The sequence below is a fragment of the Belonocnema kinseyi genome, chromosome 6 (assembly GCF_010883055.1).
Source record: "Belonocnema kinseyi isolate 2016_QV_RU_SX_M_011 chromosome 6, B_treatae_v1, whole genome shotgun sequence".
Classification (NCBI taxonomy): Eukaryota; Metazoa; Arthropoda; class Insecta; order Hymenoptera; family Cynipidae; genus Belonocnema; species Belonocnema kinseyi.
The window spans coordinates 63,335,207-63,361,615 of NC_046662.1; the positions used below are offsets into that span (position 1 = coordinate 63,335,207).

The 26,409-nt window shown below is 28.0% G+C and overlaps 1 protein-coding gene across 2 annotated transcripts in view; it reads right to left on the reverse strand.

Moving 5' to 3' along the window:
- LOC117174124 (ELKS/Rab6-interacting/CAST family member 1) overlaps positions 1–26,409 on the reverse strand; it is a 210,853-nt gene that overhangs the window by 86,503 nt on the left and 97,941 nt on the right. For both annotated transcript variants that reach the window (XM_033362905.1, XM_033362908.1), the window contains exon 2: positions 15,046–15,195. In XM_033362905.1, coding sequence (XP_033218796.1) covers positions 15,046–15,195 — 150 coding nt within the window. The remainder of the gene's footprint in view (positions 1–15,045; positions 15,196–26,409) is intronic.

Below are 26,409 nucleotides of genomic sequence, written 5' to 3' on the forward strand. Positions count from 1 at the left end.
ATATTAAATTATACCATCTTAATTTCAAAAGTTCTTTCATTTTGAATGGACATAATTTCAGAGTTTTGAGTTTCTGGATTTTATAAGTTTCAATTTTGCAATTAAGATTGAAATGATAGAATATTCAAATGTATAATAAAAAATTTGCAATTTTTTAATTTTTAAATAATTTAAATTCACCTAAAGTAATTAAAAATTTTAAAGTACCATTTTTAACACCTTTTTCGAAATAATACAAGATTAATTTCTTTTCATTCTATTGTAAATATTGGTATTTTTTTCAAAATTAGACCTAATCTAACATTGTTTCATTTGGAAAGTTTTCATTCCGAAATCGTTAAATATATATTTTTTTAATTCCAGTGCTTTTAAATCGAAATTACACAGCACTACAAAGAGAGGAGGTTAAAAAAAGTCCTTTGCATCTGATAACAAGATGGCGATCCCTTGGTAAACTAAGTTGATTAGTTCCTATTTTTTGCAGCGCGGCGCTCGTTGTGCCATCACTCCCTGTTTTTGCATTGTAAGCAATGTGAACAGCTCACTTTTTTTTTAATTTTCTAGTAAAAGAGATGTTACTTTTGTGAAAGAAATAAAAATTAAAACAATGTTACCCATTTTATATTTCAAAATAGTTTTGCAAGCGATTTATATTAATGCTAAAGGGAAAACATTATTTAAGATATAAACTTTATAAACTTTATAAACTTTACCAATAAACTTGGTAAAGTTTTATAAATTTCTGAGAATGTATTGAACTTTTCGGTTATTTATGGTAATTTTACAAGTGACTAGGGAATTTATCGCATAAATTACCTAAAATACAATTTTAAGAGTTTTTCTAAACTTGCGGAAAAATGTGAATATTTTTTTTTAATTTATGGCAACTTTTTGGTTCAGAATTCTTTGACTAAAAAAAAACTTTGTTGGTAGTAAATTAATCTTCTTGTTTAAAATTTCATCTTGGCGCTGACTTTTAAGGTTATTTCAGGGTCAACTTTTATTTTTCAAATAGAAACCCCTATTTTTGACACGGCAAATCGAAGGAACGCAAAATTTTGCGTTTAGATATGCATCAAGGTCATGTGACCCGATGACCTTCGGGGTCATTCCAGGGTCGAGTAAATTCAAACAAGGTCACACATCTAAACGTACAATTTTCCGTTCTTTCGATTGGCCGTTTCAAAAATAGGGGTTTCCATTTGAAAAATAAAAGTTGAACTTGAAATAACCTTGAAGGTCAACGCCAAGGTCAGCTTCAAGGCCATCATTTAGATCCTCGCTCAAAGCTCTGAAACTTTTGTCTGAAAAATTTCTTACGAAAACGCATATGTTCGCTGATCAGCCGTCTAGACCTTGTTTGAGTTATACGACCCTGGAATGTAACTCCTGAGTCATCAGGTCACATGACCTTGATGCATATCTAAACGTAAAATTTTGCGTTCTTTCGATTGGCGGTGTCGAAAATAGGAGTTTTCATTTAAAAAATAAAAGTTGACTTTGAAATAACCTTGAAGGTTTACGCCATGGTCAGCCTCAAGTTCACCATTCATATCCTCGCCCAAAGCCCTGAAAGTTTTGTCTGAAACATGCCTCACGAAAACGCATATTTTCGCTGTTAGGGGGGGGGGGGCGATACTTTTTGATGATCCTGTATTCGTGGTAGAGAGGGGTTGATGTCAGTCGTTAAGGTTTGCCCTTGTTAACGGGCAAATATGTCTTTGTCAAAAAATAAGCTTTTCCAGATTAACCCTTTACTAACTCTTAACGCTAAAAAACAGCCCCTTGTTAATAAGCAAATATAACTTTGTCAGAAAATAATCATTCGTACAATTTTACAGTGTAAAAGGTATCAGTGATTTTAAGGCTCCTAAAAAATACCAACACCGTTTTTTGGGTGCCAACCCTTAACGCCAAAAAACAGCCCCTTGTTAACAGGCCAATATGACTTTGTCAGGAAAAAATATTTTTTAGAATTTTACAGTGCAGATGGAGTCTCTAATTTTTAGGCTCTTCGAAAATGCCAACACCGAGGTTTAAGTTTTTACTAATTGGTTGGTGTTTTTGTACGTAAAGGTGATTTTTTTGAATTTTCGTGTGGTGAATTCGAGATCCTAAAATAAGCCAAAAATCTGGTGCAATTTGTGCTTTGCAGATTTTATTTTTTGCAATGAAATTAGGGTAATGGGGTTGTTTCAGGATGGGGGTAGTTTTTCGTCCATTCGGGAGCCCAAAATAAGCCCGAAATTCTAGCGTTCTTTCTTTTTTTCCGAAATTGAGTTTTTGCATAGGGAGTAATTTTATTCTTAGTAGGGGTGGCTTTTGAAAATTCCTTATTGATGCGTTCAAGAGCCAAAAAAAAGACCAAAATGCTGACATATTTCTTTTTTTTTAATTTGTATAGAGTGCAGATGCTGGCTTGATTCAAGCAAGCACCGTCACTCGAAATTTGAATTTTCATAAAAAGTGGTGGACCCGAAAAATCGGCAATACAGTCCAAAAAGGGCAAAAATGCCCCAAAAAATCCAAAATTCAGATACAAAGAAATTTTGGATTTTCGTTTGTGGAAGTGCTAGCTTGATGGACCTTCAGTCTCATGTTTGAAAGAAAATGATAATTTTACATTATTCCGTTCTTTTCTAAAACTTTTCTGTTTATCGCGTTTACATTTTTTACAACCATATTATAATGAATGTATAAAGATCTAAATACATTCATATATGTTATTCAAAGTAGTTTTCCACTACTAAATTATTAAATATTTTTATTGATCAAATTAGTGATTTTCTACTAATCTCTAATGGCTTTCTTTCATCTAACTATATTACATAAATTTTAGAAGTAATTAGAATAGTAAAAATAACTTATTATTTTTAATTTTAATAAATTTTAAAGAAACTGTAATCGTAAATTAGGAAAGTAAGACAAAAATACGAACATTTCTAGTAGATTTTTAACATTTTTTAACTTTTTCTGCTTTGTTGTGATTATAAAACTTTAACTTTTTCTTCTAATTTAAAACTCTGAATTAAAACAGTAATGTTTTGAAACTGCAATATAAATACTTATTTTTTTAACTAATCTTGTCGGGTTTCTTACAAAAAAAAACAGGCATTAATTATTGGCTAGTAGATCAGAAGTAATACTCAGGCAGTTTTCCAAGAAAATCTAAATTTTCATTTGCGAGAAGTATGTCACTGAGTCAAATCAATAAGGATTGTTTGATTGATCAGTGAGTTTTTACTCGTTAATTAGTAAAAATCCTGACTATTTAAACTCAGTTACATAATTCCCACTGATTCATTTTTTGAGAGAATATAACCAGGATTGGTTAAAATACCGTTTTTCGCATGCGACGTTTCAAAATCAAACAACTGTTGATATAGGGCTTTCGAAAATATTAAAAAAATCTTTTCTCCAAAATAAAATAATTGAAGGTGTTTTGAAAATTACTTTAATGTTTATAATTATATGCAGTTATCAAAAAGGCTGTGACTATAAGTCGTTCCGAGAACCTATCAGAGTTGGAAAAAGGGATGACTATTGTTATCCGGAAAATTCGGGACTACTAGACAAGCTTATGAAAAAAACTGATTTAAAAAATATATTACCAAATAATGTTTTTTAAATGCCGAATATTTATAACCTAATTATAATAATGCTTAATAATAATATAAAATAACATTTATAACATAATTGATTTATCTTTCAGGTTTAGTTTCTCGGTTCAATCGTTAACGATTTTATCACTGTCGTCGGTGCCATTCAAACCTACAAAATTGGTAAACAAATCGCTAAGGAAATTTTTAAAATGAATGTCATAATGAAAACTCTCCTTCATAGCGACTTCTTTTCAAATGTCTCGAATTTATGTTCACGATTTTTAAAATTCATAGAATGTGGTTTTGCATGATTAAGTTAGGTTTCAAAGAAGTGTTACCATTTAGGAAACTGCAAAAATCATCTGAATAGGAATATTATATTTTTAAAATATTTTCCCTTTTTTGTAAAATTGAAAGAGCATTAAAAACTCAATAGGATTACTAAAGCTGGGTAGTGTTTCAAGCAATCCGACTACAATTGATTAAAATGCTGTTTTCGGATGTGACGTGCCATGATCAAATAATTAGGTTTTAATAGGGTTTTCGACGTTTCATTCAATAATTAAAATTTTATGAAGTATTTGAAAAGTATCTTATTTACAAGTCATGAAATTTCTTCAGTCATTGTTTTTGCTCCACTCCATGTTATAACCTTGTGACAAATTAGAAGGGAAAATAGAATAGCAAACAGTATATGAATGCGGATATTCATATGGCTAACCGTACAAGTCTTTAGTCGATTTGCCTTCTCTGTGCAGGCCAGGGTTACATGGTGATTTTTGAGGGAGCGGGAAGGGCAAAGATTTCACCAATCACGAGGCTACACACTCGACGAGGCGGATGTATGAATAGATACATTGAAAATATATATAAATACGCTAATGAAACATCAGAGTATTTAGTTACTAAAAAAATTCAAAATCTAACAGTTTTGTCTACATTTAGACAAAATGAAGTTCTCTTCGACCCAGTTCTTAACTTTAACTATTGCCCTAACTTATTTTGGTATTTGTAACAATATTATAAAAAGGCTGAAGACTGTTGATTCTCGCACTTTGCGCTCGATAATACACAAAAACGCCTATATAAGAACAGTTTCGGGTGTTGCCCGAAACTGGCCTTGAGACTAAATCAGTCCGTGGAAACGCAAACGTCTATTTTAAACACACTCCCACATAGCGCTCGATTATGTACTTACCTCCCACTACGCGCTCGGTTTTTGCATTTCTCCCATATTTGTGCTAAAAACTTTAGTATTAAAGGTCAAAGCATCACCAACTGTAATTTGGTGATTGTGAATTGTCTTTTGTTAGAGCTCCTTCGGCTTTGAATAAAACATTCTCCTTATTTTTCAGAAATTTTTATTCTCAGCTATCCTGAAAAATGTAATATTTCATCTCATTTTTATAAAAAAAATTATTATCAACCATTTTATAGCCATTTGTATAGTTCTTTTTATCAATTTAATTTGTTTGCTGTTAATGTTTTTTTTTACGATTTATGCCCAAAATAAGCATCCTATTATAAAGGGGTTTGCAGCAAATTTATAGATAAGATTTCTATATGAAAATTATTGATAACCAATTTGAAGATCCTTTTTGGGTGAACATTCTTTGTCTATTTGTTTTTGTTCGTATCTTGTTTTGTCTACAAATGTAACTTCTTTCTTTTTAAATTTTTTTTACAAATAAAACAAAAATTACGTATTCTGTTAGAAAGTAGCTTATAAAAAATGTGTAGGTCTGTTTTAAATGCACAATTTTTGTCTATTCTTATATTTTTGCATCGTACATAGATTGGCCGAAACAAGAATTTTTTATTTTTCATTATTTCTTGTGGAATCAAAATCTGAATTCACGATTAAAAAAAAATCAAAAATTCGTTATCATAATCTTTTAAGGCTTTTTAAAAGCAATGTTAATTTTCGTTTGTTCTTGGTTTTTGAAAATGCTATAACTCTGAGAAGTTTTTTTTTATCGAAAAATGTCATATGAATAAATTGCTCGAATTTTCGATTAATATGAATATCTGCACATAGAATTTTGAAATTAAAAAAAAGTGGCTGTAAGAATTTTTTAAATGCTACAAGTTTTTGAATTTTTATCCAAATTAACTGGCTAACGAACTTAACCTTCAGTTTCTGACACTTGAAGAGTCTGCCAAAGACCAATCTAATAAAGTGATTTTTTTAAAGTTATCTTGCTCACATATATTATTTGATCGATTAGAACAAAATAATATGTTATTCACCAAAGGGGCGAACAGGGACTTTTTCGACGAGTGTAGGTTTTTAGTACGAGTTGTAGGCGAGCGCGTAGCGAGTGTAGGCGAGAAAAGAAATAAAGTGTTAATAAATTTATAAAAACTTCAAAAATACCAGCAAAATTTTTGTGATCAGGACGGCTGACATTTGTATTTCAATGCATTGGAGAAAAGCATAAAATAATTTTAAAAACTTGAAACTGTTTCTAAATTTTGACCAGAAATATGTTTTTTTATTGATAACAAGCGTAACAGTAATTAATTAATCTAAAGTCGTCATGAAAACTAGTAGCTGAAGGGCAATAAAATTAAATATTTGGATTAGCATTCTGAGATGTATAATTGTGTGTTGTATTATAATTTATTTTGTGTTTTTATTAAATATTGTTTAGAATTTAAAGGTTTATAATTGTTTTAAATTATATAGAATTGTTATTTCTATCCAATTTTTGTCAAAATTATGAATGATTTAAGTGTTTAAATCTTTAGTTATGAATATTTATAAAAATAAATAATTGTAATTAAAGAAAAAAATGCTATAATATTTTTTATTATTAATTCAAAGAGGTCGTTTTAATCGCAGAAAAAATTAACGGTTATTTCCCGGTTTTTCCAGGTTTAGAAACAAAAGTTTTAAACTCTTAAAGCTAAAAATTTTTTCATTTGAAATTATAAAAACTGAACTGTGAATTGAAATACTTAAAGTGGAATTCTTTTGAATTTTAAACTTTCAAAATGAAAGCCGAAAATATTTTTAAGTTCAAACGCTGGATAAATAAATAATTTTGAAACTTATCAGAAAATAGTCAATTCAAAGATTTAAAAATATATATAAATCAACGCTATCATTTTCAATTATATAAATTGAAGAAGGAATCAAGAAATTGATAAATTTTCAAAATGATATCTTGATCATTAATTTTTAGTGAAAGGCATTACAAATTAATAGATTACATTTTTTAACTGAACACTTTTTAAATTAGAAGTAAAATTAGCTTCATTTTAGGTCCTTACAAATTAATCATTGTTCAATATGTTTTTCATACATCAAAATTATTTTGAAATCTATTTTAAATATTCTCTTAGAATTATTATTTTAATAAAAAATCATAAAAAAATTTTCGAGGAATGTTAAGAAAAAATTTGTATCATCTTGAAACCTCTCAAAAAACCTGAAAAGCTTAAAAAATTATTTCACAATGTTAAAAAAACGACATTTTGTTTAATATATTTTTGAATGTTCTCAAATTTCAAATTACTTTCAAAATTCGAGACGTTTTGTTAAATTATTCTAATTTTTTCTAACACTTTTATTAAATCCTGGAAAATTAAAATAAAATGACTTAACATGTCCCATATTATTTTTGGACAATTGTGGATGTCTTTTAAAATCTTTTTTAATATTCTGTTAAAATTAATTTTTTAAAATAAAAATTCATAAAAAAAATTTCCAGGAATCTTCAGACAATTTTTTATTATCTATAAACTTTGGAAAGTCCTTTAAAAACTTCAAAATTTTGTTTTGAATTGTTCAGAAATCTATATTTTGTTTCGTATAATTTTTTGAAATATTTTCAAGCTTAAAATTAAGTTTGAATCTTCAAAACTTTTAAATATCTCTTAAGCTTACTCGAATTTTTCTTAAATGAATAATTGTTTATCTGCTGTTTATAGAAAAAACCAACAATTTCAATTAAAATAAAAAATTGCTTAAAATACCACTAAAATTGTGAAGCTTAGGGTTTAAATTTAGCTTTCTAAAATTTGATTTGATTTATAAATGGTTATTTTATATAAACAGTCAAACCTTGCTAAATATTAAGAAATTATTCTTTTTCTTAATTACATATTTTTAAATTGAAGGGGTTAAAAATGGAATATCCTGATCTTTTGGTAAGAGAAAAAAGGGATTAGTTTCTGCATTATTCTTGTAGGCTGAGTTGCAACCAAGAGCTATACACTTATATCCCATGGTTTAAACACTTATTATTTTGCACGCACTCAATAAAAAATATCGAATCTTCACTGAACTACACGTTCTTTGACTTCTTTTCATGAATTTCTTAGATCTCATTTATTGAATTAGTTGTAAGCTTCGCCCATGCAACACAATGCAGATGACAATCGTTCTGATTAGAGTTCTTACTGTCGGATTAGTTCACTGGCCGGACACTAAGAAAACCAGAAAAGTGGGGGCGATGCATAGGGCTGCTTTTTACGACGAGTGGAGGCAAGGCACTCGGCTCACGGACATTGCCCCCCCCCCCCCCCCCCCCCCCCCCCCCCCCCCCCCCCCCCCCCCAATCGACGCACAGCTCTTCCGTGGTTCATTCCAATTGTCTCAATTCCAGGATACTTAGGTCGTTCAAAATAGATTCACGGCAATTCCCATCCAATGAAGAATATTTCCACTTCTCAAAATTCATTAATTGATAATAATTAAATCGTGATACTTAGAAATACAATTAAATATTTTTCCTCAAAATAACACTAAAAGCACGCGAGGTTCACGTCCCAAGAGGTTTGCAATATTAAGGACAAACTATTTAAAAATAACAACTGATTACTCAAACAGGGTGGATGTTCTAATGAAAGGATTCAGGTCGTTTTGATGTCGAAATTAATTAATCTATAGAACTTTTATTCCCTTCAGCGACCAAAAATAATATAAATAGTATTTTCGATTAAAAATGATGTTTTCGTTCGAAATTTAATACTTTTGTTAAAAATTCAACAATTTTGTTAAAAAATCGTTCTTCTTGGTTGAAATTTAATTTTTTTTTTACATCGTCTTTTTGACTTGAAAATTCAACAAATTTATTGACATTTATTTGTCTTGACTGCCGATTTTTCTAAATTACAAATTCAACTATTTAGGTGAACATCTATCTTGTTTGTTTAAAATATTATCTGTCTCTGTAGAAATTTCACCTTTCGTAGCAAAAATTGCAATCTTCTGCTTAAAATTTGATCCTTTCTGGTAGTAAATTAATTTTCTAGTTAGATATTTCACTGTTCTTTAGAAAGTTCATATTTTTAGTTCTAAAACTCAACAACTTAACATAATATTTAATTATTTTGTTGAAAATTCGTTTTTTTTGGATGAATCTCGTTATTTTTAATTTCTATTTACAATTTTTTTGTTCCACTGTTTTGTAGAAAATTCGTACTTTGAGTTCTAAAATTTATTTTACCATATGAAAGACAAACTATTTGAAAATGTATAATGACAAATTTTCAAATATTGAGAATTTTAAAGAATTCTGAAACGAAATCTCTTAAAATTCTTTAGATTTTTCCAATATAACTCAAAACTATATATAATAGCATTTTACTTCTTAGAAAATAAAAAAAGTACAATTTTCAATTTCAATCCATATATTTCAAATTTGCGTCAAATATTTTTACAACATTACAACACCTTTCTCATAAAAAAAGTGCCAAGACAGTTGGTAAAAATGAGTCTTGACTTAAAAATTATATTTGTTACATGCAATGCATATTAGTTTCTAATTTATTATTTGAAAAATCATAACGAATTTATGTTTTGTCCGAAAAAAGAAATTCTCTAAATTTTTTTCTATTTTGATAGGTGCTGGTTTTTACTTGAAGTTTCCCATGTAAAATGCATGGGGAAAAATCACTTTTTTGAGTTTTTGGAATAGTTTTTTAGCGTTTAAAAAAATGTGACGGAAAAGTACAGGGTTTTCTAGAGAATTATCCAATGAAGAATTTCATGTATCAGTGTGCTTGACACCCCTAGTGGAATATTAATTAAAATTGTTTTATTAATTTTTAATTGTTTAAACAAATGGTATTTGTTAAAAATTTTGTTTTTAAAATTCGTTTTTTCCCTAAAAATTATTACTATTGTTCTAGTAGAATATTCATTAACATTATTTAATTAATTTTGAATTATTTAAACAAATGGAATTTGTTTAAATAATTTCCTTTTGAATTTTTAAAAAATAAAAATTATTGCTGTGCGTCTAGTGGAATATTTATCAATATTGTTTAATTAATTTTTAATTATGTAAACAAATTCAATTTAATTAAAAAGTTTTTTTTTATAATAATTTAAAAAAAAATTTTTTTTTTAATCAAACAATGTTCACAAATTTTCCACTAAATAAATATTAATAATTTTCAACAAAAAAATTATTTAAACAATATCCGAATATAATATTCGAATATTTGCCTTGAACGTGAATATGCTATTTGCTCGCGTGCGTTTAGTGCTACCTGGGGCAGAAATATTTAATCATACTTCAATGTCTTAGGATTAAATTACTATTAATTAAGGGATTTTTAAAAAGAGGAAATATTCTTGATTGTATCCGAACGACTTAAAATATGTAAAATTGATTTATTGAACATTATTTATGTTTTCTGGCTTTTTTATATTGCCATGAATGTATTTTGAACAACCTCAGTATTCTGGATTTGTAACGATTGTGATGAAACACGGAAGAGCTGTGCGGCGTTATTTGCGGCGGGGGGGGGGGGGGGGGGGGGGGGGGGGGGGGGGGGGGGGGGGGGGGGGGGGGGGGGGCAATGTTCGGGAGCCGAGTGCTATGCATCAAATCGTTTTTTTACTTTGTCCCAATAATGGTCGAATTACCTTACTATATAATAAAGGAATGCAGACATTTTAATTTCTGCTTATAGAGTTAGGATGTTCAGCAAGCTCTTCTCACGAAGCCCAATCTCAACCTCCTAGAGGACCTCCTTCTAATAGGCCTGCTTCCTCTTCTACTTTTTCCTCTTCTACTTCTTCCTCTTCTACTTCTTCCTCTTCTACTTCTGCCTCTTCTACTGATGGTTCCTCTTCCTCTCATGGTTCCTCTTCTCATCCCCTTTTCCATGGTCATCATTTCAATGTAGGTGCAGCCTTACATGTTCCTTTGCCGCCAATAGACTTTCCTAGTGGTAAATATTATGCATATCTTGGAACAAATGAAGTAAATGGTCGCTGGATGCTCATAGATGAAGACAATGAAGAAATAAAAGAATTCGACCCAATCGCAGGTACGAGACCAAACGCTGGGTACATTGATCGAGTACGGATAAATAAATTCTTTTCTGGAATATATCGTGCCATAGGGGGTCCACGAGTCAAACTGCAATGGGACAACCTCTATTTGTCTATAGTCATGAAGGAAAGATAAATGGCTTACAGTTCTATAAACAAAGGCATAATAGTCCAAATTGGAGTGAAAATAAAAGTGCGTGACCGTAAGAACACTCTATAAGTCCTATAAACTATCGCATACTAGGTGAATTTAAAGTGGAAAAATAAGTGCGTGACCTTATCACTACATATCATACAACTTCTTAAAATAATTAAGTCAATTGAGAAAAACTTAAAACAATTTCTTTTCCTGAATCAAAGAATTATAGCGTTGTAGGATAATTTTCTGGCTATTAACTACAAATTAAAATGAATTCGACGTTTATATAAATTTCTTCATACACTTGTAACTGAAAATATATTTATAGAAATCCACTTTCCCTATTTCAGTTGTGCGAAAAATTATTTGAAATTTATTTTTATTCATAGTATAATCGACAGGTATTTTAGTCTATATTCATTTTACAGAAAAAACTACAACATAAAATTCACACAGAGAAAATTTAATCGCATTAATATTTTAGCGGAGGAGGAGGGTGGGGGGGGGGGGGTCAGAGCACACCTTATGGTAAAAGTACGTTTTTAAAGCAAAATAAGCTAAAAAAAAAATTTGCAAGAAAATTACACAAGAAGGCCTAAAAAGAATTATATTTGTTTAAAAAAAGTTTGTTGCACAATTTCTTTTAAGCCTATATTCATTTAAAAACGCATTTTTTAATATTAAATAGAGACTTTAAGCTTTTGCCGTTCTCAAAAGTTCAATTCTTTGTCAAAAACATAAAATCAAATGAGGATCTTAAACTGACCAGACCGTTTGAAAATCTAAGAAAATGTGCTTTGGACTAGTTTTAAAATTTTAAATTATGCGAAATTTTAAGAAAATGGTATGTCAGGGTTTTGGAATATTATTTCGGTATATCAGTTTAGATTGAAAATAAAAGGATACGTATTTCGCTCCTTGATAAATTTTTTCCATAATCATTTAAATAAAGGTAAGAAATTATTAAGTTATTAGATAATGCTAAAAATGATTTATATTTTGTTCGAAACTGCTAATTCTGTAATTTAAATAAAACATTTTCTGGTTATTCTGTGAAATTTAAAATTTATCAAGTGTGTGAATAATCATAATCGTTCTATTTCAACGCAATACAATTTGTTAGCATGTTATATGAGAGAAGATGACGAAGAAGTTTCACAATATTCCAATATCATTGTTTCAATAAAAATGATAAATTCACATTACACTTGCGTTCTTTTATAAAACTTTTTTATTTGTCACGTCTTCCATTTTTATAACCTGCTTTCAATTAATTTATAAAGTTCTAAATAAATTAGTATATATTCACTAAACTAGTTTTCCACGTTCGATTTAGTAAATATTTTTACTGATTGAATCAGTAATTTTTTACTCATCTTCAGTTACTTACTTATCTCTAACTGAATAAAAAAAATTCAGTAGTAATTACTAAGACAATCATTTAAATTTAAAAAGTATGGAAAATAACTAAATCAACTTGATATTTTCAATTTCAGTACATTCATAAAAATTTCTTATGGTTGATCAGAAAAGTGTGACAAGGATATAAAGATTCCTGGCAGATAATTAACATTTTCACGTTATCAGCTTCGTTAAAAAAATTTTATTCTAAGAGATGAGATTATTTTCCTGGTTTCTTGTCACTAGAAAACTTAAATTTTACGTTCTGAATTTAAAAAAAAACTGGTTGAAATTTAAATATAAAAATTTATTTTTTAAACTACCTATTTTGAATTTCTTGCTGGGAAATAAGGCAATGCTGATTGGCTAGCCCAACACAAGTAATGCAACGCCAAACAGTGTTAAATTTAGAGGGATTTTCAAAGGGGTTTTCGAACAGAATCCTCAACTAAAAGAGAATTATTTTCCAACAAGCAATTGCATTTTTAACTAAAAAAATGAATAGTCTACCAAAAAAGACGAATTGGATCAGACAAATTTTCTACAAAAGCATTGATTTTTCAACAAAATAATTAAAAATTAATCGAAATAAAATCATTTCTCACCAGTTGCTTTTTGGAGAAAAAAAGTAACATTTCTACAGAGCGAAATTAATTTCCAAAGAAAAAGACTAAACAGACGTAAATTCAAAACAGTTGAATTTTCCATCATGAGGTATTGCAAAATAATTAAAATTTGAACCAAATAAGAGAAGTTTAAACAGAAAACATGAATTCTTGAAAAAATGTTGATACTAAAGTTTTCAACTGAAAATAATGAAATATCAATAAAAAATAATTCGATTTTCATATTGGGTTCTATTAATTCAGTTGGTATTTAAGTTGACAAACGAGAGAAAAGAGGGGAATAAGGAGAAGAGTAAATCCTGTGGTAAATAAATAGAAATTTTGATAATTTATGTACTAAAGAATAACATGGTACACTTTTTTATTTCGGACTATATTCTTTTCAATTTGATAATAATGTGAAGAATATCTTACATTAAATTATTATAGTTCCTGGCTTTTGTAGCCAAGAAAATTTATTTTAATTCCTAAAATTGAAGAAATATAATTTTCAATTATTATAAATCTTATGTATGTCAAGAGCGCAGCAGAAAATTAAAAGCAATTTATAAATTTAAATAATTATTTATGTAATGATTAGTTTTTAAATTCTAATTTAACAATTATGAAATTTTTAAACGTGATTTGGAATTGTTTAATTATTAACTTTACGAAATTTGGAAGTTCCAATTACAAGCCATATAATTTTTCAATTGTGTGGAGTAATTAAACTTTAAAAGTTCACCATATTTTTCACAATATTTAAGATGCTGAAGTTTTAAAGGGAGAAAAATAAAGTGATTTTTCTTGACAGAAATCACATCGGAACTTCTTTTTTTCGTCGGGTTGTAAAATGTTTGAGAGTTGCGTTTTTTTAAATTAAAATAATTTAAGGGTGACGAATAAAACAATTGCTAACTTCGAAATTCCGAGTTCGGATTCAGATTCAGCGACCCAAAATACGTAAGCATTGAATAGCCTGGTTCTTCGGAACTCATACTTATTTTTTTCTGGGTTTAAAATTTACGAAAACAATATTTTTGGGTTAAAACTTTTTAGGACTAAAAATAGAATAATCCCTAACTTCAGAATGCCGACGTTGGAATCAGATTTAGAGACCCAATATACATAACAATTGACTAGTCTGATTCGTCGGAACTCCTACTTGTCTTTTTTTTGGGTTTAGAATTTACGAAAAAAATGTTTTGAGATTACGAAATTTTAGAGTTAAAAATAAAATAATCGCTAAGTTCAGAATTCCGACATCGGAATCAGATTCAGCGACTCAAATTACGTAAGAATTGAATAGTCTGGTTCGTTCATTTATAGTAATTTTAAAAGTGAACATGTTAAATTACCATAAACTAGCCAAAATTCAATTTTAAACATTTTTATAAATTTCTGGAAATTTATGAAATTGTTGGTAATTTTTGGTGATATTACAGGTAATTTATGGTAACTTACCCTAAATTTCCCAAAATTTAATTTCGAAAAAATCTACATTTCTGTAAATTTAGGGAAACTTTCGGTCATTTATGGTAATTTTACAAGTAAATATAGTGACTTATCAGAAATTACCCAAAATTGAATTGTAAATATTTTCATAAATTAACGGATATTAATGAAATTTTTGGTAATTTATAGTAATATGACGGTAATTTTATCAATTGTACATGGTAACTTCCCATTAGTTACCGGAAAATTCTATTATCTGCAACCAAAATTTCCTACAGTTTTTAGGGTGAGTGGGCTGATCATCGCAAAATGCGAGCTCATAGATGTATAATTTTCATTATTCACATCTGACGTCACTTTTCACTCCATAGGGAGTAAAAAGTACTTTGTACTACCTAGGGAATAAAAAGTAGAGCTTTAGCCACGCTTCATAGCCGTCGAACTGGGCTGAAATTATGCATGTGTCATAAAAATTGGTTTAATACTGAATTTTTTAATTTCATCCTTTTTGGATAATAATAAAGGTTATAAATAATTGAATGGCCTAACCTTTATCGTGTCGCGAAGTATTGCAATTTCCCGAGTTAGGTGCTCGTTTTCGTTGTATAAAACTTCCATCTGCTGCTGCATTTCAATACTCGGGCCTCTCATCCGCAGCCTCAGCTCCTCCTCCAGTTGCCGAACCATCATGCTTTGTTTCTGTAATAAAAACAAAAAGCTATCTTTAAAATTAGGAATATAGTAAGAGTAGGTCTTTGTACAGGAAAAACAAGAAAAATAACAAAAAGTACCTCTATCAGTTGGTTTCAAGCTCATAAAGCTGATCATTGAAACAGGGAAAACTATACGATGCTGTCCACTTCGAACGAAATTGTATTTTATTTGAAAATATACTTTTTCGCCTTTTTATACCTACTTAGTAAAAAATTAAGGTATTGCAAATTTTAATCCCAAATTTACTATTTAGACGTATTCAAATATTTTCGGATTTAAAAGGATTAAAAAATCAGTATACTACAATATTAAATTTTTTTTAACAATTTCACGTAAATTATAGTATTTTAACAACTATTTAACAATTAGAGATATTATTATCAAGATTAAAAAATATTTTACTAGTGCTGTACCTGTTTCTTTTTCGTTGTTAAATAGTATTATTTGTTCATGAAATAAATAAAATTATTTTTCTAATATAATTTTTCAAACGATTAATGTATTTATTTTAAAATAATTATTTTAAAATAATTTTTTTTAAGTCTATCGCCATTTACATTACAGACCTCAGAGACCAAAATGCTCTAAAATAGGGAGATTTTTCAAAAAAATGATAAAGTAATACATTCTTAAGCAAAACTAATCAGATACTAATACTAATAAGATAATGGAATTCCATAAGAAATTTTTTAAATCTCTAAGATATCAGGTGAAAATGTATTGCATTATTAACTATGCTCAAACAAATAGTTGGGTTTTCAAGCCGAAATGACAATATTTTCAGAAGAAAGTTGAATTATCACCCTGAACAGTTGGATGTAAAAAAATAGATAATTTGCAAACAAGAAAATAAATTTATCACCAAATAGTAGAACCTTTTATCAATGGAGATGAATTTTCAACAAAATAGTTAAAATTTGAACCAAACAATTAAATTTTACGAAAACAAATTTTTTAATTAAGGCAGGTTTAACAAAAAGTGGAAATTTGGACAAAAAACATGACTAACAAAATAACAGAATTTGTAACCAGCACTTGAATTTTTTATTTCATAATTTGTTTTCACACTATGCACCACATCAAGTTGCAAATTTGGAATGATAAATAAGAAACACTAAGAAATCTGGGTCTGGTCCTAAATTTTAAGAATTAGGAAAAAAGTTTTTTTGTAAATAATTTTTCTCTACTTTTTTGATAATTATTAAAATGCAGGACCAGGTCCAGATTTCTTAGCGCTTCTCATTTGTTATCCCAAATTTTTAACTCGATGTGATGCTTCGATTGAAAATGAGGTAGGAAATAAAAAAAGTGTCGGCAAGGTAGGAATCTGGTCACGTGACCAACTCGACACAGGACCTTAAAACTTCAAATAATAACAGTCGCATTTTCAGAATAACCTTTTCAACCAAATAATTAAAATTTCAACTAAATAGTCGAATTTTTAACTACAAATAATTCAATCTTAACCAAAATTAGTTAAATAACAAAATAGTTGAATATTTAAACTAATAATTGAATTGTTCAGGAAAAAATAGAAATTTTCTAGTTGCAGTTGAATGTTCAAAAAGAAAGTTAATTTTGATTAAAAAAGATGAACCTTCAACCAAAAAGTTGAATTCTCGATCACAAGAATGAATCTTTGAAAAATAATAGAATTCTTAACCGAATAGTTCAAGTTTCAACTGACTAAAATTAATGCAAAACCAAATGGTTGAATTTTCAAAGCAAAAAGATTAAACTTTAATTGAAAAAAGTTGCATTTTCAAGCAAAAAAGCATAACTTTTTCATAAAATAGTTGAATTCTAAACAAAATGGTTCAATTTTTAACAAAATAATTTAATTTTCCACTAAATAGTAGAATTTCAGACAAAAAATAAAGAAATTTTAACTAAAATTAATTGGGTTCTAAAATAAAATAGAGGAACTTTCAATGAAATGGATCATTCTCAATACACTATTTTTAAACAAATTGTTGAATTTCTAACCCTTTCATAAAATAAAAAGTTTAGGTTAATTCATTAAATCTCGTGATACTTAATCGTAACATATCAAAATATGTAAAGATTTGTGAATTTTGTAAACGTTTATATAATTGAAAAACTTTCTTAATTTTAGAAATATATCAATATTGTAAATACTTTTATCTATTATGATCTGGTTCGATTTATAAGATAAGATTATTTAACAGGCCCTAGTGACCAAATGAAATGATAAAATATACAGATATCTAAATTGATTAACTTTTATAACATAAAAAGTCTCAATTTTTGAACTGCATTAATAGTTTAAGTATCAAATTTATTTATTTTGATAAGCTATTAAATTATATAAGAATCTTATACAACTAATAAAGGGTAAACAATATAAAATAATAACGAATAATATATAATTATAATAAGTAACAAAGAAAAAAACGTAGGAAAAATAGCCTTTTTCATCCCCTCAAAATCCGTTCACAAATCTAAATCCTCATTTCCATCGCCCCCAACTCCTTTTGCAATCAAGAATGACCTTTTCCATTCCCTCAAAGTTCTTTTATAATCCAAAATCTTGGAAATTAATAAATATATTCAACTTAAAAATTAAATTTTTTAATAGTTGTGGGTGGAGTAGTTTTTGATTTAAGGTCCAAAATAATTTAATGCAATTTGTTAATAATTCAACTTAACGTAATTTGTCATATTCGCTAATAATTAAAAATATATATATATATATATATTACTTTTAGTACCAATTAACATTATCTGAGAAAACAAATATTGAATCGATTATCATTTCCAGATTTTGCGTTCTCATTTAATTAAAAAGTTTATCATGAAATTATTTTTCGATGATCAGAGAAAATAGGTCAGCCCGATTTTTGTAAAAGACATACAATTTTCAATTTTTCATATTTTATTATGGTTGCGTGTAGAAATGATTACTGCAGACAAACGCTTTTTAACTTAAATATTGCGTCCTTGAAAAATATGTTTCTCTCCTATTCATAAAAACCCTGCAAATGTAGAGAATTTCTCAAATAGTATAAAACCCCTTATATCAAAACTATCCACTTTGACTGGTGACACAGACAATATCCTTGATAAGGGTTCTTTCAGCCCAGGTTGAAAGAAATACTTGGTCTTGTTTACTGTGAGAAATATCTCACAAGGAAGAATTTTAAAGCGAAACATTCATCCCAAGAAAAAGAAGACGAGGGGAAATATCTTCACGAATGTATCTTCATTATGATGAAAAAAATCTGATTAGCATACGAGAATAATGAGAAAGTTTTATACCATTTCAAAAATAGTAGAGAATTATTAGGCATTGTTCTTCACTTTATTCCTCATGCTTTGTTATTGCTCAAATTTTAAACATTTTTTTCATAGCGCGTAAAGCAATTTCTTCCTTTAGAACGGAAAAATAAAAAGTGCATTATGCCAAATTAATAATGTGACTTGCCACTAAGCCGAGCAGTACAAATTTTGCTCTTTATTTTTCGTTCTAATTTAATCAAAATGACGAAGCATTAAAAACTTCCAGTGTAGAAATTGTCCAGCTTATCCTCTCTTGATTAGTAGCACTCTAGAAGCCCCACAAATGCGGCCCACTATGGAAACGCCTAGCTGGGCCTTCGCAGGAACCTATATATTTGCTCCTTCATTTCTTTCTGCAAAAAACTTCAAGTGTGATCACCAAGTTATACAAAAAATAACTCCCAAAAACAGGAATAAATTTTTATAAAAATTTCCAAAAAACATTTGTATAAAAATATTTTTTACCTTGTTTGGGAAATGATGTAATTTTTTCACTTTTTTTATAAGAACTGGTTCATGAGAATAGAAAATAAATCAAAGAATTTAGTCATTTACATTCGCAATAACATAATTAAAATTAGTAGTGTAATGTATGAACAACTTATATTCTGAAAATGTCAGCAGTTAATTTTTTATCGCTTAATTTTGTTTTTAGTATACTAATTTTAATGTAAAAAATTTTAATTAATTATTATTCAGTTCGATAACTTTTGAATTGGTGGAAATATACATTTCAATTTTAATTTCGTGCCAAATTTCACAGTCATTTCTGACATCTCGTTGGCTGACTAGACTCTCTATCCGGTTCGATTCCAGCTGTTTCGTTCCGTTCCATGATCCAACGATTCTCTTTGAGGCCATTTCGCGTTCGCTGGCACACAATTTAACAAAGTACGCATAAAACATTACTTATTTGCGATTTCGTGATTTTCTTTGTAATTAATTTTCAAACATTTCAAAATTTCGAAATACAATTAAAATGTTTTTCTAAAAAGAAGGTGTTATTTGTTCGACTTAATACGTATGTGTTTTCTTAGCGAAACGCTTTTGAGGTTAAAACTACTTAATCGTACCCTATTTCTTTCAACATAAAGAATAATCTCATTCGCGATGAGGTGAGAAAGTTTATATCGTAGCTTTAATAATTTCCAAACTGATTTGTACTTATTATATACAAAGCGTCTTTAAACAAAAGCAATACGTTTAAAATAAAATTCCGTTTATTTTAAACTTATTACTTGTAGCAAAAGAAGTTCTGTCTGTAATTGTTTATTAACACTCACACCACAAGGTGGGGTGTTTAGACACCCCAAGGCCCTATTTTTGCGCATTCGCTAGGCCTAGAGCGTCTCAGGGGGCTAGGAATCTCAATAGCCTCCTCTTCAGTTGTCCTCTGCACGTGAGCATGGATGAGGGTCACTAAGTGATCCTTCAGATGTTTTTAGAATCGATAATATGAGTTTTCACTGTGCTATTTATAATATGTGATGCGTATTTTTTTCATGTTTTGATATATTTTTGTATGCTGTTTTTATGCTGATGTTTATGTAACTGAATTTTTTTGGTCAATATATTATTTACGTTATTTCAGAAGTTACTTGATCATTTATTATCCTTTATAAAATATATTATGCATTAGGGACTGTGTAAATAGCCTTTGTGTTTCCTATAACAAAAAAATCTAAGAAATTGAATTTTCTCGTTATAATTTAGCAGAGGATGATTGAAAAAGTCATTTGAATATTTGTGTAATATTGTTAAAAACATTAGAAACAATATTATACCATAAATCATTCGTACTGTGTTTCAAATCGACTGGGGTGTGGAGACACTCCACCTTGTGGTAAATGAGACTCTGTATCACATTGTGGTGTGAGGGTTAATGCTAATATTGGATAAACTCTAATGACCCAAATTAAACTCAATTTTCAAAAATAACAAAATGCTTTTGTAGGAAAATAAATGGGAAACCACAAGTGTGGGACAACGATCAAATTTGGACAGCCACCATAAAATGTTCCTATTGTAATTTGGGAAGAAAATCCCAAAAAAGAAAAAAATGTTTTGACAAAAATTTAAAAAATGTTTTTTATTGTGAATTGAGAACAATGAAAATAAAAAAGGCAAAAGAAATAACAAAAGAGTAGGCAAGGGATTTGGTTGGTTGCCTTCTCATATTTCTTTCCTATTTTTTCTTTCTGTCTAAACTTTTTTTCTTTTTTATGTTTTTTTTTCAATTAACAATAGAAACATTTTAATATTAGTTGACCAAATCTACATTTTAATAGTGGTTGACCAAATTTGGTTGTTGGATTCTTGGTTTTGTTTTCAGAAATTACATTAACTTTATTATTGGACGTTAAATAAGATTTTAAATTTGAATTTATCCTAATTTAAATTTCTGAATTTTTTTTTTCATTTTTTTACGAAGGAATTGGGGATCTACAAAAGAGTTTAAATTAAGCCTCTTTTTAGTCCTACAAGTGGGAAAAATTGACTTCAGTACCACTTTAAATGACTAAAAGTGGGCCTGAATCCAATATAAATTAAGCTCTCCACAGGTCCTCCTAGAACCTATTAAGGCCGACATTAGAGGTCTGCAGTAGGACCAACATTTGGACACGGAATTTTTCGCTTTTTTAAATTTTCATTTCTATTTTATTAACTTTAAAGTAACAATTCGTTGTTCTCTCACTGTCACAGGATAGTTTATTATTAATTCGTTAACATAATAATTATAATAATGTAAGTTCTCTATTTTTTACATGCAATTTGTAAACAAAATTTATGAATTGATCCTTAAAAAATGTATAACTGAAATCAAGTCGATTTTATGAAAGTTATTCTCATCATAAGACAGTTTTGGGAAATGTTTGACGACCGCGATTGACCCGATTAAACCTCGACAGTCGGAAGGGTATGACGTCACGTGAGTAAGCCACACCCCACAAGGGGTGACATCCCCCAACCCCCCATAACGAAACCATCCCTTCCCTACTAACACGTCTGCAATCCGAAGCCGAAATCCCCTTTTAGTCATAGCCTAGTTTCAGAAAGTCCTATTACTTCATACAGCTTTTACAAAAACTAGGCTATATTTTACACGCCAAGTTGTATTGCACTAAAAAGGAATGAATTAGTCAAAAATACGTATTTCTAATTAATTAAAAACTTTACTTATACAGGGATAAGAGCACAAAAAAGAACTCCAAAAAGGAAGAATGGGATTTATTTTTACAATTAGAAAATAAAGAACCAATCATTTTATTAAAAATTATATAGTTTTTGAATAATGTTAATCGATTTTTTAATGATTTCTGTGATGAAAGAATTCCCGTTTTAAATTGTATATTCTTAGCTTGTTGAAAATTCTTTTACTACGAAATAAAAAAGCTCGAGAAAACATCGAATTTGTTAAATTTGTTCCTCTTATAAAAATTCTTTCGTTAATAATTAAATCGTGATACTTTTAACTATAATTGAATATTCCTGTCCGAAACTTGAGATTTTATTATTACTATAATTTATATTTTTAAATTAAATTGAAAACGAACGCCCGCGAATTACGTGTTCACTGATTTGTATTTTTATTTTACAATAATAAAAACGGAGAATATGAAAATGCACAATGAATTTTTTTATTATTAAAAGTATTTACTTTTATTTAATAATATTGAAAGATAAATATTTAATAATTCACAATATGAAATTTTAAATACTAAGAGCTCCGAACATTTATTAAACGAGTTGAGAAATTTAAGAAATAATTAGTTCTAGTCAAGAAGGTATATTTCTAAAAACTCTTAATTTCGTAATTTTAATATTTACATGGATGTCACATAGTGTTAGGCTTTAACTAGCAATATTATTTTAATTTTCAATTAAAAAATATTTATATTTGAAAAATTTACATGTACGATCGATAATTCAGACATTTTTAAAATTAAAAGTATAAAAATGGTTTAATATTATGAAATCAAAATTGTTTAATTTTAAATGCTTATTATTTGAAATCTTCTAAATACAAAAAAAAGAAACTATTTGAAAACATTTAATTATGAAAATTTTCAAAGTAAACCTTAAGGGTTAGAACAATGTTTACATCAAAATTGTTCTAATTGAAAATGTTTAAAATACAAAAATACCATATTTTGATTTCTTTGTGCCTGAAAGAAATGATTAGGTATCTTCATTAAAAAAAAATTAGGATGAAGAGGTTTATTTAAAGTTTGATAAATCTTAACATTAATCTAATATCATATTGCATGTATTACAAAAAAATCTAACATTCACGATAAACTAACTGCGTTTAAATTTGCTAACCTGTTAAAAGTCGATTTTTGATAGTTTACATTTTTTCCAAACTCTATAATTAAATTAACTTGTGTTTAATCGAAAAATGTAATTAAGATTAGAAATAAATTTTGTAATAATTTTTTGAGTTATTATCTGGCCAAAAAATAATTTTTATGATATGTTTAATATAATGCCAATCGTTATTGAAATTTACACTGACGGGTCTTCAAGGTAAATACATACTATCGAATTTTATTATAGTTAATTTGAAAAATATGTTACCTTTAAAGTTTTATTTCAATCCAAAATATTTTCTCAGCTTGAAATTAGATACATGTTTAAAACTAAAATCAACAATAAATAATTTTGTATGTCAAAGAAAAACGTTACTACTCGCGGTTTCGGATGTTATAAATTTGTAGATGTAAAACGAAAAATTCTATTTTTGAATATCATAAACAAGCGGAAAAAAGAAAAGTTTTTTAAAAATAAGGGGAGAAATTAAATTCGAAAAAGGGAAAGCACAGGGCAATAGTATATTATCAGGCATGTCTTATGAAGTAAAAAGTCTTTAATTATTACAAAAAAATTCAGGAAAAATAATTATTATAACAATATTTGTTGCAATTAAATTTTTTCTAAGTGCAGTTTCCTACTATTTTTTTTAATAATTGAATTTTAATTAATCGCAACTATTTTCTTAATATCACCTACAACTCTAGTTCTTCCATTTTTGTAAATGAGTACAAAATATATTAATTTACCTTTTTCTTTAAAAAATACTTTATTTCTAAATGATTGTTTAAGCGATGCATTCCTCGAAAAAATAAACCATCATTTATTCAAGTTCAACCAATTTTTAAAAATGAGTAAGGATGAATAGTAACGAAAAATTGAATTGGTATCGGAACTTTGTACATTTTTTTAAACAAAAAATCTGCTAAGAATTCCTACTTTTGTCTGAATAAATATTAATTTTAATTAAAAAGTGTAAATACAAAAAATTTGATGAAATATTTAAGTCTATTTTAGACATTTTTATTAAATATCTACCAGAAAAGACGGATTTGTAACAAAGTACATAGATTTTTAACCATGTAGTTTAATTTTCAAACAAGAGAATAATTTTATACCAAAAAAAGAGAAAAATTTTAATAAAATACATGAATTTTGAACCAAATAGTTGAGTTTAGAATTAAAAAAGAAATTTAATTTTAACTAAAAAATGATTTTTCAACTAAATAAATCTTAGTAAAATGGGGAGAGGGGGGTGTCAGAGAAAATTTTACGGTATCTTACATGGGGTGAGTGGGGCTTCAAAATGTTAGAAAAACTAAAAGCAGTTTAACACTGATTTTATATTTATTCTCAGACGTAAAAATACCTTTCATAAGAAATAGTGTTTACCACTTCCCCAATATAAGATGACGTAGAAAAATCGATGGCCCACCCCCACTTCTTCCCACCCAAAAACTTTCGGTAATTTATGCATGACCCGCAATTAAACCAATTTTTGTTTTTGACATTTATAAACAAATTATTTTCTATTACTACTAAAATTTTAAATTGTTTAAATCTTTTTTATAATTAAGAGGAATCGAAAAAAAACTGAAGCATGGTAAAACTAACAATAAATCTCACTGTAAATTGGATAAATCCACGTTGATTCCTGTTGATCATGGATACCCTAGTAGTGCTGATCAGTGCTAATCAGTGCCGATCATCGTTCGACTAGGATAAAGAGAACGTGAAAAAAAAATAAAATGAAAAACCTATGGACTAGAAAAAAAGTATAAATAACTATTCTTTTAAATCCGTACCATTATTAAATATATATATATATTTCTTGAAACTAGATTAGGTCAGATCAGTTCAGAACTTGAAAGTTCATAATTAACTTAAGCATAGCTACTTTTAAACTGAGGGGTTTTCTGTAAAGAGAGAGGTTTGACGCTGTGAATGAATTGGGGCAATTGATTCTATAGAATATTTGCATCTCAGCCCCGTCTGTGGGTAAAAGGCTTTGCTAGGAATGTATGGTTATCTGCAGTTTACCACTTCTCTGGCCAAATATTCAGGTGAATGTGAGCGTTTGTAATAAAAATCCTATCTGCTTGCAGCAAGGGATTATTAGTATTGAAAATCTCACATAATTAAGTACTTCGGGCATTGCTTGTAGGCTTATTATGAGAGCTGTTGTAATAAAGGATTTGGGAAGAGATGTGAGATGAAAGCATGTTTGACAATCTCCTGTGGGAAAAAATTTTAAATATGTAAAAACTAGAAAAGGGAGCAAAGGGGAAACAACTCTGACACAGGTAATCCAGTGTAATCAGAATAATTCAGTGTAAATTTGAGTAATTCACTTATAAACCAAGGTAATACCAGTATTTCCGTGTAATCCACTTATAATGCAAAGTTAATCCACTTGTAATTCCAGACGAATCCAGTTTCTAACATGGAGTAATCCAGTTCTAAAATAAATAGTGATCCACTTGTTATCTTTAGTAATCCATTTGTAATTCAGAGCAATTCTTTTCTAATCCAGGAAATTTTTGATAATTTAGGTTCCAAGTGATTTAGATAATTAAAATAATTAAATTGTAATCGAGGCTAATCTAGATAATTTAGAATATTGATTATAAGTAATTTTGTAGGAAATTCAAAAACATTTTTAAAAATGTATCTGCCTGGATTTAATATTTAACAATTTTCGTAGAAGATTAATTTCTTTGATTGAAAATTTAACTATATTGTTAAAAATGTATTTTTTTTTAATTAATTATTATATCTGAAAATCTAACTATTCTATTTGAAGTCGAAAATCTTCCTTTTTTTAGTTGACAGTGCAACTATACTTGTTTAAAATTTAAAAGACTTTTTTCAATATCATTTTTCAGGTTGAGGTTTTTTATTTGAGATGAAAACGTTATTTTTAAGAATTTAATTATTATGTTAAAAAATCGTTTCATTTTTGGTTTAACATTAATTTTTTCAACTGTTTTTTTGTTGTAAATTAACCTTTTTGTTTGATAATTCAACAATTTTGGTCTAAAATTCCTGTATTTTGTTAAACATTTACCTTTTTTGGTAACTACAATTTTTGGTTGAAAAATAATTATTTTAGTTTATTGAAAATCCATCTTTTATTTTGCAATGTCGATTTTTTTTGGGTTCTAAAATAATTTATTTTAACTAGAAATTTAAATGTTGCATTTTTTATTGTAAGTTTATATTTCTAGTTGAAATTTTAAGTACTTGGATAAAAATTTATTTTTTAGGGGTGTAAAATTAATGTTTTAAATTGAAAATGTAACTATTTTGGTGATAAATTTAATCATTGTGTTGAAATTTTTAAAAATAAAAATTAATGTTCTTGAATAAAAATTTAAACATTCCAAATGTTGTTGTGAAATTTATTTTTAAATTTATTAACAATACCTTTTTTTATTATAGAGATACATTACAGTTAAAAAATTATCTCTTTGGCTGAACAATTAAATATTTTACCAGGTGTATACATATGAAACCGGTATTTTTTCAAGAAAAAAACACATTTATTTCAAGAGAATGATAACAAATATTTTATTCAAAGTATGCGCC